Genomic DNA, 14,481 nt, shown 5'->3' with positions numbered 1-14,481 from the left:
ACAATAAAATGTGCTATTACAGGTTGTGTGTGTGGTACTTGGAAGGCACACATAATTTGGAGGATCAGAGGGATTCTTTCTTCCTAGAGGAATTGACATACACTGAGTCCCAAAAATCAGCAGACGTATTCAAGGTAAATAAATAAACACCGATGTCAAAGCTTGAGAAGGAAAGCTTATTATGCCAAAACCCAGCTGGTGTAAAGGCCCAAAAATAAAAGAGCAGATGTATCTAAGGGATGGAATGGAAGTCAGCCTGGCCATATAGGAGTCTACAAAAGAGAATGATGGAGATGAGGCAGGAGAAATTAAAGGGGGCAGGCCATAGAAATATCCTTATAAACCAGGTGATCAAGTTTGTGCAACTGAAAAGCAAGTGTTACCTTCAACGAGATGGGACACACTAGAGGATCAAATGGACATGAATAGGAAGGGTTATGATCGTGAGTTTGGTCTTAAACCTGCAAATATCCAATTAGATATATCAACGAGGGGAGTTGTACATACAAGTTTGGAGCTCAAATGGAAAATCTAGTTGAAGATGTAAACTCATGTATTATTTACATATTTGAAGTAATGGGAACAGATAAGATCACCTAAAAAGAAAATGCAGAGTGAAAACAGAATAGTGTTTGAAGTAGGCAGAAGGAGAACACGCCAGAGATGTAGCAGGAAAGCCAGGTCAGTGTTACAACACAGAAACCAAGAAGGCACACGAGTGTTCCAAGAATCACGGGGATGGGCAGCCACCTTAATGTATTTAAGAGTCAACTAAGAAGAGGATGGGAAACTATTTATTAAGTTTCGTTTCCATGAGACTCCTGGATGACATTAGAAAGACTTGTGTTGGTGGAATCCAGACTGAAGGGAAGAAAACAGGGCTGGAATACAGGCAGGTCTTTTGAGAAGGGTGTCTGTGAGGAGAGAAACGTGTAGGTGCACCAGCGCAAGATGGCTATGATCTTGAGGGGAAGTTTTTATGTTTTAGTGGGAGAGTCTTAAATATGTTAAAAAATTAAATGTGAATGATCCAAAACAGAGAAGATTAACTATATGAGAAAAAGTAGGGGTAATCAATAAGATAGCTGAAAAGGGAAGATGGGGATGGTATCAAGGCCACAACTGGAGAGACTGGCCTTGGAAAGAAGGAATTAAAATTCTGCCATATAGCAGAAAGCGGATGAAGTATCCTAAGTTAGGCTAACGTGTTTTGATAGCAGAAAATAAGGAGGTAATCAATCTGATGGCTGCTATATTTCCTCCCACCACCACTAGTAGTGGAATAATCTGCCCCATTGTTTGGCTGTTTCCATTACTGCTTATATGTAGGTGCTATTCTGAGAAAAGGGTTTCATCAGATGGGGGCACTGAAATGGACAGCCAATGGAGTTTAGGTTATTGAGAAGAATGTAATTGGAATGATGGAAAGCAAAGTTCAAATTGACTAAGGGGAGAAAAGAGAGACTAGTGGCATCATAAACAATGAAATCAGATAATCTGTCACCACTTTTGGTAACTGCCACTCAGCCCACACCCATAGCCCACTCACCACGGGCAAGTATTATCATTTTTTTTTTTTGATACAGGTGCAACTTTACCCAGGCTAGAGTAAAGTGGCACCATTTTGGCTCACTGTTACCTCTGCCTCGAGGTTTGCCTCAGCTTCCTGAGTAGCTGGTACATGCCACAACACCCAGCCAATTTTCTTTTTCTGTATTTTTGGTAGAGACAGGGTTTTGACATATTGCCCAGGCCAGTTACAAACTCTTGACCTCAAGCAATCTGCTTGCCTTGGCCTCCCAAAATGGTGAGATTATAGATGTGAGTCAACTAGCTTGGCATATCATTCTTAACTAATAAGGCAGCATACAGTTTTCTTAAAATTCTTATTTTGAAATAATCAAATATTTAGAGTAACTTGCAGACATAGTACAGAGAGTTCCCACATACCTTTCACTCAGTTTCCCCTCCATGGTTATACCTTAGTAACTCTAGAACCACAGCAAACCCAGGAAACTGGCATTGGTACCTGTGTGTGTATAGTTCTACGCCATTTTATCACATTTGTAGATTTGTGCAACCACTGCCACAATCAAGGTCTGAAACTATTCATCAGCACAAAGATCTTCCTCATGCTACCTCTTTATAGTAATACCCATCCCTCTCCCCACCACCATGCCTAATCCCTGGCAACCACTAATTTGTACAAATTTGTTTTCCATCTCTGTAATTTTATCATTTCAAGAATATTATCACATGAAATCATATAGCATGGGACCTTTTGAGGTTGGCATTTTTCACTCAGCATAATGCTCTGAGATCTATCAGGATGTTGCATGTATTAATAGTTTGCTCCTCTTTAGTGCTGAGGAGTATTCCATCACTCAGAAGTATGATTTCTATATTGTTAGTGTACATTTAGTTATTCACAAAACTGTCAAACTATATTTTCCAAAGTGGCTGCACGATTTTACAATCCCATCAAGCAATGCCTGAGAAATCCAGTTTCTCCTCATCCTCACCAGCAGTTAGTGCTGTCACTGCTTTTTATTTTCATTGTTCTAATAGGTATGGGGTAACAGCGCCTCATATTTTTAAAATATATTTTTGTCAGTGCTTGTGGTTATTATATGTCAGTACAGGTAGAAAAAATTAAAGTTCAGAAATATTTTGAAGATAATATGTACAATAATCTGACTATTGTAAAAACACTTGGCAAACCTAGAAATCTAGTTAACAAAGATGGTGGTGATCTGGTTGGTCATACCTTCATCCAGGACAGCTTGCCACTGAAGTACATGCTTTGGGGAGGAAGTTCTAACACTATACGCCTGACATTGCCAGTCTCTGAATCCAGGCAAACCTGCAGGACAAGGTGGATTCTCACATATTCTGTATTGTTTTCTGGGACCATTACAATCCCTTGCTTCAGAACCTAGCCTAGAAAAGAAAGTACAAATAATCAGTTTTACATTTTTTATGTTAACTACCCAGTTTTTAAATTAAAAGCCACTATATTAATAATATATAACCCTTTATATTTACTTTTGAAAACTTGGACACATTAAATGTTAGTAGTAGCAAGATATATTTATTTCTTTGACTATATACATTTTCTAATCCTTGATCAATATACCTTCCACAATACATGAGGAATAAAAGCCCACTTGCCATGAAAATGATAAATTGGAGTAAAGGGCAGAGACTGAGGGGAATATAGCCTTCAAATGCCCATTAAGAAATCTGGTTCTTAGAATTATTAAGGAGATGTTTTTAAATAAGTTCATATAAATTATTTAAAACTGCATGTGACCTCTACACCAATAGTTTAAAGCTCACAAGCTGGAATGACTTTCTCACACTTTCCTAGAATTCCTCTAGGAATAATGGGGTTTAACAAGCTGATCCCATAATAATTCCTGTCTGTACCTGTGCTTAGCATGTTTCTGTTTTTCATTAGTCTTAGCTCTTGCTGTCATTAATTTTGTTCTCATTCTCTTTCTTATCATCCTTCTGCTCTTCTCCCAGTTCCTGTAAATGTTCACATAATTTTTCTAATACACATCTCCCTGTTTATTGAAATATTTTATAGATTTACTCAAGAAATAACCTTTTGTAGCTTTCATTATTTATTCTTAGAAGGGTTGGTCTTTATTTTCTTCTTAAAGGCAGTTTTTATTTAAAATAAATAATTTGAAGGACTTTTCTGTTTTCCAACGTGAGTAGAGTTTGAGGGGCTTCTTTTGCTTTCCAACATGCTTTGTCAGTAAAACCTTTGCATTCCAAACTTGAAGAAATGCCCTCCCCCAACCAGAAACTTTGAGTTTACCCAGGACATTTGCGCTCTCGACTGCTGATCCCAGCACTGCAGGTTCGGCTACAAGGACTCCACAGGCTCCACTCTCCGGCCAGATGTTCAGGTGCTGAGGTCCTGCTGGTACATTCTCCAGCCTTACACCACTATTCCAAAAGTTATGTCTTAGGTGAACAAATCAGGGCACAACTGAAAATCATTCTCTGGCCTATAATGTCACTGGAATTGCAATTAAATCAGGTCTACTAGAGCCACAAACACGGGGAATTAGGAAAGACCAAAAGTAAGTTGGCGCTTGTTTTTTTGTCATAGTAATATAATTGCCCAATTCTCACAGATACAGTCTTGTCAGGAAAGCAGTGCACAAATATTTGTTATTATAGTACTAAGAATTCAGTTCTTGTGATGGAGATAGGGGAGTGGGTAGGGAATCTGAGGTTGCACAACCAGGAAAGAAAATTCAGCACATTTAAGAAACAGATAATAATTTAAAAAAGACAAAAAAATCAGAGTAATAAGAATGGAAACAAGAAATAAATGTCCTACATCAAAGCAGACATTTTTAGCAAATTTAGTAATTTTTATATGAAATGTCAGTGACTCGGTACTTTTTTAACTTTGCAATTTTTCAAAAATACTGTTTGATTTTAGCACTTTCCTTTATGCTTGTTTTTTTTTTTTTAATTTTTATTTTTCCCTGAAAGAATTCCCATCAAGTTCAACCATTAACATTATAGCAAGTTGGTTTGAAAGACATGGGCAATTAGATGCTGAAATTCTGTCATTTCATGCCAATTATTCTGTACTTTACTTGGTATCTATTAACTGGTAAAGATAACTGGAATAAGAGAAAGGAGTGTAGTCATTCTTTTTTATTTTTATTTTATTTTTTCATTCACTGAAAACAAAAGCAGTGAGAGAGATTGCTGATGGTCACCCAGGAATGGTTGCTAGAATTTGGGGAACAGGTTATTAAAATTTCTCCTCATTCCTGAAAATCAAATAGATGATGGTCATAGCAAACATGGTAAAAGTAACAAAATCATACTGAGAATAATAAGTATGATTACAAGCATTTAGATTAGTGATTGTATAATGATGCGGTTGAGTAAGTTGATCCTCCTAGCCCTAAAGGAACTTCTACACTTAATGGCAACACAATTTACAAAGGATTTTGAGGAAATTACAGAAATGCTCTGATTTTCAGCTTGCTTATTTCTAAAATGTGAATGATAATCATATTTACCTATCAGTTTATTTAGGAGTTGAATAAAGCATTAAACACAATGTATAGCCCTTACTAAGGATTTAATAAGGGCTAACTATAATAATAATAGTTATAAGTATCACTATGTTAATACTTTCAGAATTCTAAGCAAAATTCTGTTCATTCTGATATTTATTCATCTGTTTTTATAATTTACTGTGAAAATATTTTTATTGCTATTTTTAGAAAAGAGAATTAAGAAGACTACACTACATAGTTTTGTGTAGGCTCCATTAATGCTTTACTTTTATAGGCAATACAATGATTAGTCCCCGTAGATTTTCTCTAATAATGTCAACATTTAAATTCAACCTCTTTTAGATTCAAAAAGATTTTAATCTAAACTTGAAAAACAAAATAAACATCAACAACTCAGAGAATATCAATATGCTAAGGCTCTCATTAAATAAATTTGGGTTTTGTACAAAGATGCAGTTTAAAAATTGGAAAAGGAGAAACAAACCATGTGAAAACTTCTACATTACTTACTTGTTTTAAGGACTTAAAAATGTTATGCCATTCATGAAAAAAAAAAAAAATCCAATGTGAAAGTCGTCAAACTTCAATTGGTCACATTGTTTTAGCCTACTTTAAGGGTGTTTATGTTTCCCAGAGTGCATATCATACCTCGTTGGCCATTTAGCAGCAAGCTGGCATTGAAAGACTGGGCTAGAGTTCACAGCAGACTAAAATATTCTGGAAAGGACTGGGACCTAGATTTGTACATCATTTAAACTGTAACACATCTGGCAGATGAAGAGAAATGGACACAGATATGCAAAGCAATTTGCATACACAGATCAGTGAAATTTGAAGAAAGTATAGCATAACATTTAAAGTTTGTCACCTTGCAGATAATCAGATGTCTGGATGAAACTAGAGGGTATCTGCTTTTGTGTCTTCTATATGGTTCTGTGCTTCAACAATGAGGAAAGTGTTAAATGTTTTGTTTATTATACAGTATGTTATATAAGATATGTAAAATAATCCTAATGATGCTTTCCATAAATATCATTAGGGTTATTACGGAGAGCAGCATGATTTGTTTCATACAACATTTGCATTTTTTAGCCTCAAAAAATAAGTTATGTATTGTTGAAAACACTAAAAAATTGTCTTATCTATTAATTCAGTCTGATTTATAAAAGTACTAAGGAATTATGTAATATAGACCACCTGAGGACAGTGCATGACTTAAAAGACTAATTATAGTTCTATACTTCCAAATTTTTATGTGGACATGTCTAGGAAGTTCTTGAAAACACACTTTTGAAAGGGGTCTGTGAAGATGTCAAAGGAGACTGATTAGCCTCTGATCAAATCTTGTACATATATTGTGGAAAAGAGAAGAGGAGGAAGGAAGGCAAAAAGCTGTGTACATATGCACATTGTGATATGTTAGGATATTACAGTCTTCATTGTTTCCAATAATAAATTATGATGGCAATTTCAAAAATCTCAATTTGGGAAAATAAATAACTAAAATACATTACATAGAATCCTTCCAAACAGTCTAAAGTTCCAGTAAATTGGTATTTAATGTCTCTTTCCCCTCTTTTCATTCCTAGCAAGTACTGAAAGTAAAATATATACATTTATTATTTTTTAATAAATCATTTTGCCCACTAATCTCTGTGAAATGTAAATGCCCACACATTGATATTTGTAAGTTGCAAAATATGAAAATTATATAAAAAATATAAAAAGAGAAGAAAACAAGTTGTTTTCAATTTGCAATATGCTGTCCATAAAAAGTATATAAACCTCTTTGTTAAAAATCATTCAGAAGTATAAAATTCTGTAAGCACCTTCTCAGATGTAATTATATACTCTTAGATTAACTAGATTTATACAATTTGATTAATATCACTAGAGTGTTATCAATTGCAAAATCCCAAGCTTTGTCTCTTGGATAGCAATGTACTGAACTAGCAATGTTTAGTGCGAGGTTGCAAGCATTCAAATATTTTAGCACTCCTGCACACAATGGCAGAGTGCTGGAAGTTATTTTCACGATGGCTTCTACAAGAGCTGGAAGAGATGAGTATTTGAAGAAGCCCACGAGGCCTGGAAAACTGAGAGGTTCATTAGTTATTTCAAAATACAAAGCATTACAGAACCTCTAAGAGAGTATCATTAACACAATTATAGGAAAACAAAACATTTTACTTTTGTTTAGTAATGACAGTTTTAACTGCCAAAATAAGTTTATTTTGAAGATTTCAAGAAGGCAAATTATGTTTATACATACAAGGGAAAAAATCATAGCAGAAAAATATTGAAGGTGCAGATCATAAAAGTAAAGAGATTTTTATATTGCTAAAAAACTAAAGATGAACAAGTTATATGACATTTGAGGACTCATGTTTGGTTATGTCTTAATATTACTGCTTTTGTGTTTCAGGGATGATAAAAATGATTGCTGGTGCAAAGTTTTATGATTCAAGCAATAAATTACTCAGCACAATATCAGGAGGCTTGCTTGATATACACAGGTTCTTGTACTTTTGTGTATATATTTAAAAAATAAAACAGATCCAAATTCTGATGCTTTGTTTAAGCTTATAGGAAATATTTGGAACAGTCTGTAAACAATTAACTGATATTTCACAGAAATTCCCTCTAAGGAATCAGTTTCTTACTGATAATATATAGTGATAAAATATTTCTAGTTTTTTTTTTTCAAAAATAGTTGGGATGTAAACAATTTGTACATTTTTCTTATTAAAGAAATTATAGAAGTAATAAATGACTGCATGCTTATGTCAAACAATCCAGAAATGTCTGCAGAAAAGTTATATTCACCCATCTCATCGATATACTCCCAGCCATCAATTCTACTTCCCTCCTAAGAGGTAACTTCTAGTTACACTTTGGAGTTTTGTGTTTATATTTTCTTTTTCTTTTTTTTTTTCTGTCTTTGAAACAAGGTCTGGCTCTGTCGCCCAGGCAGGAGTGCAATGGTGCGGTCTCGGCTCACAGCAACCTCTGCCTTCCGGGCTCAAGCAATCCTTCCACCTCAGCCTTCTGAGTAGCTGGAATTACAGGCCTGTGCCACCATGCCTAGCTAATTTTATGAGTTTGAAAATATATACTTCTGTGTGTGTGTGCTTGTGTGTGTGTATACAAACTGTGTTTTCCTTAAATGTCAAATCATATTATAAAGTATCAATATTTCTGACATGCCTATCAACCAACAGCCATGTCTTATAGATCTCTTCAGGTTAGAACATAGGTATCTCCCTCATTTTTTAACAACTACATTGTGACCGTTCATCTCCTAATGAATATTTTTATTGTTTCTCATTTCTCTCCATTACAAACTGCATCCTTACCTAAGCATCTTTGTGTGCATGTGTATGTGTATATATGTGCGTCTGTGTGTGTACTTTCTTCAGATGATTTTCTAGAAGTTGAATACCTTCATTTCTGTCCATTTTTCAAATCAATATGTTTTTAAAATAAAATTCCACATAATTTCATGTTTTCTTCAAGTATTTCACCATAAGCAATCTATAGGTTCTTTGTGTTGCTATTTATTTTCAAATGTAATACACATTCATGCACTTCAGAGGCAAGCTTTCTGATCTTGCAATTGAGTACAGTGATAACAATTCTACTTTCCCATCACAGTATGCAAATTAGAAAATTATGTAAACTATTGATCTGTTATCTTTTGATTATGTTAACCATAATTATTAAATGCATATGAAATCCATCTTCTTCATATTCTTCAAAGGAAAATTAATTTTTAACAGCAGTTATTTTGATCTGGAAATGTATACTAATAAATTTTTAAAGTCTTATGAAGTACGTTAAACTACACAGACAGCCAAATATTTACCAATCTCCAAATGTCAACTGGAATATTTTATGGATGATTATTATATTGACAAGGAAAAAATACTCAGTTGCTCTTCTAAGTCAATGATTTTATACTTGAAAGGATTCATCGGCGATGAGAAATTTTACCATTTATGCTATTATTTGTGCTTAATTTACTTCTGTTTAAAAAGTAAAAAAAGTTCACATTTTTGCTATATTAATGTATATATATGACTCTCAACATTTTCATAATCAACAACAAATAAAATAAAACCCACCACATTGATATTAACAAAACAACCACAGATTTTATAAAGTATAAATGTTAAAATTGATGAAATACTAATATTTTTGTATATACTGAAATAATTCCATCAGTGCTAAGCAAGTTTCTCAAGTTTCACCTAGTATACTTATTAAATTCAGACAACACAAATGACTTACCTTACCAGGGTCACAGTCAGTTCCATCCATTGGTGGGTCTAGTTTGGTTTTGCATTCTTTCTCACCTTCTACCTTGCACCATAATCCTGTGCAAATAACATGCTGAAAACAAAGGCACACTATAAGGGGAAGGTATCACATTTTTTTAAGTGAAGCCAATCACTGTTAAGAAAGCTATTTTGGTAAAACAACAAAAATTATTTGAAGGAAAATATGCTTTTGGTACTTAAAATATTAAACCTGTAATTGAAATAGTATAGGGCTCATTTATAGTGATGGGAAGATTGATACATAATGATAGAAAAATCTGTTTACTAAAGTTAAATCTTTTAAAACCTCCTTAAATAAAACACATATGGTTACACAAGATACAACAGAAAAACTTAAGACAGAAATAATCATTTATACTATGACACATGGACCAGCTGGAAGAATAAGTGTTTGTTTTTGTGTTATAAATTCATTGTCTGCTGCCCTAAAGTCTGTTCCCACTTATGCTCTGATTTTATGCTTAAATGTCATGGTTAGTACTTTATTAATTCATTATACAGTCTTGACCCCTGACACAATATAGTCTTAGTGTGTATGTTTCAGTAAATTGTTATCAATACTTTTTACCTCAATATGAAGGATTTTTACATCTTCAGAACACAATGAAAGTTTTCTAGGGATACGTTAAAGGGATTAAAAAATACTGGGATAAGGCAGCTGAAACATGGCAACAATAAGCAAAGAGAACTCTGAGGAAATGTAATAGAAAAATTGTCAAAAACCTCAGACACAGCTATGATTGTGGTCAGCTCACAGACAGATAAGAAGAGGCCAACACACACATTAATAAAGACTTTCTATTTCTGTAAGGTGGTTGACATTTTTTAGACTCAAAAATATTGTTAACAATTGTGCAGAAATATGAAATCCATAAAGGACATTTAAAAGTGACTTAAAAAATTAGCTGAGTGTGGTGGTGCACACCTGTAATCCCAGCTACTCAGGAGGCTGAGGAATGAGAATTGCATGAACCCAGGAGGCAGAGGTTGCAGTGCGCTGAGACAGCGCCACTGCACTCCAGCCTGGGTGACAGGGTGAGACTCTGTCTCAAAAAAGAAAAAAGAATGAGTTGAGTATTAAATCCATAGCGAAGATGACTGTATTACTACCTATCCAGACATTGGGAGAAGAGGGTGGAGGAGAACAGGTCAATAAAGACAGAACAAGTAGAAATGGGAAAAGCATAGTTATGAAAAGGTGAGCAGACTGGTGCAATGGGGAGTAGGGATATCATGGGGGAGAGTAGCAAAAAACAAGGTTGAAAAGACAGAAGAGTCAGGAAAGACTAGGGACTTTATGTTTGTAGGGAAAAATAAGCCATTTAGCAGTTGACCAGCAGCAGATTGATAAGATAATAGGTTATTTTGGGAAACTTATTCTGGTGTTGGTGTTCAAAGCAGACTAAAAATCACAGCAAAATTAAAGTTAACTTATGACCCAAATCTATTAAATATATTTGAAAAATATATTTAAATTGTGACATGCCTATTTGAAACATATATTTTTTCAATATGTTTAATATTTAATTGCTCTAATACTTACTTTGTTGCAAATTCCAACATATTATTTTCCTATACTTTAGATTTCTGAACTGTTTGTAGCTTTTAAAATTCAATAGTCTATGGAGAGAGTGAGATATATTTAATTTACCTTATTTTATTTTCTGTGACATTTTTTCCAGCTTCAAAATATGTCACACAAATATATCTTATTATATTTAGGATATGGTTTAGCTTAACTAGTGTGCTTCTAACTGCCCATAGCATTTACCAAAAATTCATCTAGAAAATTATTGTAAAGAATGCCTATAAATCATATTGCCCCTTTGTAAAATTTTAAACTCTTGAAAATAGGCAAAGAGGTCAAATGTTTTTCATGTACTTTTGTGGAGACATTTAAGAATATTTCAATTATCAGATGTCTAACCTGAGCATTTTTGATTCCAAAAAATTTTCACCCATCTAGGAACTGTCTATCAAGGATGTTTGATAATTACAGGGTCAAATGTTGAATTTTCTTTAGAAGAAAATTTCAAAGAAGAATTTTTCTTTACTTGCATTTAATAAAACTTAGTTATCACATAACAATAATTAATTTATTCAAGTTCATTGGTTAACCAATGCATACTGAACTGAAAAAGCAAATCTACACTGTAGTTTTGGAATAATGCTTGCTTGTTGAACGTTGTTGGTAGTCTACATTCTGTTCTTCCACCATTATCTGCTGCTATTTGAAACAGAAGGTACTCTAATTGATTCCTACTTGAGACACTCAGAGCACACAAGCAAACTTGGCAGCTTTTCAAGATAAGCATGGTCACGTAGAATAAAATCTCTCTCAGAGATGTTTTTTATCCTTTCTGTTCTGCAGGTCTAGGAATCTTATGGTAAATAAATTACAGCCTCAGTCTTAAAAGTAACAAAGATTTAGAAGTTCAAACCAAATGGCCACAAGGCAATAAAATGTTGCAGAAATAGTATGTACGGTTTTCACCTTGAAAAGTGGAATACCTCAGATATGTCACATTAGAGGTACATAATAGCAAGCCCTTTCTAAAGGGCAGAATGGGGAATTGCGGTATTACATTAGAACCAAACACTGTCCATATGTTACACAGGCAAGAGTAAAATATTTTTTTCAACTTAGTTGCTGAAACCACTTAATAAATCAGTTAAGAAAATATCTATAACTTAAAATGCTTGGCATAGGAATCTACAACAGAGATGCACAACCCAGCATTTTCTAGTAAACTAATAAAAATAATACAATATTCCTTTGTTATGCTTCTATAACAAAAAGAGTTTATTGAAAGAATATAATATGTACTTGGATGTTTATCTCAAATAGGCTTTTTAAATGTTACATAAATGTACTATGTATTGAAATGGAAGGTTAATTGTCCTGTACAAATCTTATAAAATTTATCTTCAAAGCTAACCTGTACCCATGCCTGTCTTTTACAACAAATAGTTCCATTAAGATGTTCTGAAATTTATGTTAAAATAAGACAATTTTAACTGCATATGCATTGAAGTAATAATTAATCCTTGGACATATAACTACTTTCTTTTCCCTGCATTACTGTCTGAAATACATTTTCAATAACTTGACAGATTGCAAAGGTAATTCAGATATAAAATAAAATTTTAGAAACATTCTTTTCTAATAACAGAACTTTATTATAATTAGAATAACTTTGTGTGAGTGTGTGTGTGTATGAGACAGTACTAAAATAGGAAACAAAGACTCAAAAGGGAAAATAAAGCTGAACTCTAGTTCTTTATAAAGACTAATATAATTGAAAATTAAGCAAAAAGAGAAGGCAAAAATAAATACTATTAGGAATAACAAATAAGGGCATAACAGATAACAGTTCAAACAGAAAATAGACATTATAATTAAATCTATGCCAGTACACTTGAAAACTATATGAAATTGAAAAATAGAAACTTAAAATTTACTAAAGTGAAATCAAGAAGAAATAGAAAAGGTGAACAATTCTAGAACCACAGAATAGGTATGCCTGTTAAAAATCTTCCCACAAAGAATACTCCTGTCCAAAAACTAACACTCTTTGAAGGAATGTAGATTCTCAAAACACAGAAACTTTCTAGAGAACAGAAAAAGAGGGCATCACTTCTTTTTAACTTTTATTTTAGGATTAGTGGTACATATGAAGATTTGTTACATAGGTAAACATGTTTCACAGAGGTTTATTGTACAGATTATTTCATCACCCAGATATTAAGCCCAGTACCCAATTGTTATCTTTTCTGCTCCTTTCCCTCCCACCACCCTCCCCGCTCAAGTAGGCCCCAGTGTCTGTTACAGTTTCCTTCTCTGTGTTCATAAGTTTTTGTTTAGCTCCCACTTGTAAGTGAGAACATGTGGTAATTGGTTTGTTGTTGTTTTTGTCATTTTTGAGACAGAGTCTCACTCTTGTCACCCAGGCTGGAGTGCAGTAGCACGATGATCTTGGCTCAATACAACCTCTGCCTCCCGGGTTCAAGCAATTCTCCTGCCTCAGCCTCCCAAGTACCTGGCATTACAGGCACCTGCCACCATGCCAGGCTAATTTTTGTATTTGTAGTAGAGACGGGTTTCACCAAGTTGGCCAGGCTGGTCTTGAACTCCTGACCTCAGTTGATCTGCCCGCCTCGGCCGCCCAAAGTGCTGGGATTACAGACGTGAGCCTCTGTGCCCGGCAGTTATTTGTGCATGTGTGTTTTTTTTTTTTTTTTGTCCCAGTGTTAATTTGCTGAGTATAATAGCCTACAGCTCTATCCATGTTCCTGTACAACTTCTATACACTATGATATCCAAACTAGAGGGGGATTTTAAAAGAAAGTAAAAATAGTGATCTACTTCATTTATAAGATCTGAATATGCTAAACAAATTTTAACAGGCTGAATCTAGCCATGACCAAATTAGGTTTTCTTCCTCAGAATACAGGTAAGTTTGATATTAGGAATTTAATTAATGTACTTGGGCACATCAATAACTTAAAATCTATGATTTTTATATCTGTGGATACAAAATACGTGACGCAGTTTAACATTCACTTAAAAATCTTAGCAAACTAGTCATTGAAATTATTTTCTTTATAATTAAAGGGCATCTAAGAAAATCTATAGCAAATATCATAATAAATGTCAAATATGGCAAGTTTTCTCTTCAGATTAGGCACATGGCAAAGATGATATCTAGATACCAGTGTAAGGAGGTGAAGTTATGATATATTCAAAGAAGCAAAAAAGAGAAAAAAAAATCTGTCAATCTACACTCCTGAACTCAGCTAAAATTTTATTTAGGTTTGAAGGTTAAATAAGGGCCCTTTCAATGAAACAAACACTGAGTGTTTACCTTCTACAGATCTGCCCCAAAGGTGCTTCTCAATGATGCTTTTAAGAAAAAGAAATATGACCTTATAAGAAAGGACTGAAAAGCAATGGTAAGCAAAGAGACTGATAAAAATGAGGATAAATCTTAATAAACATTGACTACACAATGTAACACTTATTGGATTTAAACATTAATTATAAACCTTCTTTTAGTAGGAAGAAATGTTAGAAATCTAGC

At 33.8% G+C, this 14,481-nt stretch overlaps 1 protein-coding gene across 2 annotated transcripts in view; it reads right to left on the bottom strand.

Moving 5' to 3' along the window:
* ADAMTS19 (ADAM metallopeptidase with thrombospondin type 1 motif 19) overlaps positions 1–14,481 on the bottom strand; it is a 289,097-nt gene that overhangs the window by 99,987 nt on the left and 174,629 nt on the right. For both annotated transcript variants that reach the window (XM_021939659.2, XM_003900067.5), the window contains exons 11-13: positions 9,351–9,452; positions 3,830–3,960; positions 2,768–2,940 (exon numbers count right to left, since the gene is read on the bottom strand). In XM_021939659.2, coding sequence (XP_021795351.1) covers positions 2,768–2,940; positions 3,830–3,960; positions 9,351–9,452 — 406 coding nt within the window. The remainder of the gene's footprint in view (positions 1–2,767; positions 2,941–3,829; positions 3,961–9,350; positions 9,453–14,481) is intronic.

Source organism: Papio anubis, chromosome 5 (genome assembly GCF_008728515.1).
Source record: "Papio anubis isolate 15944 chromosome 5, Panubis1.0, whole genome shotgun sequence".
NCBI lineage: Eukaryota > Metazoa > Chordata > Mammalia > Primates > Cercopithecidae > Papio > Papio anubis.
Note: the sequence above shows the minus strand (reverse complement) of the source record. Positions and strands in the feature narration are given on the sequence as shown.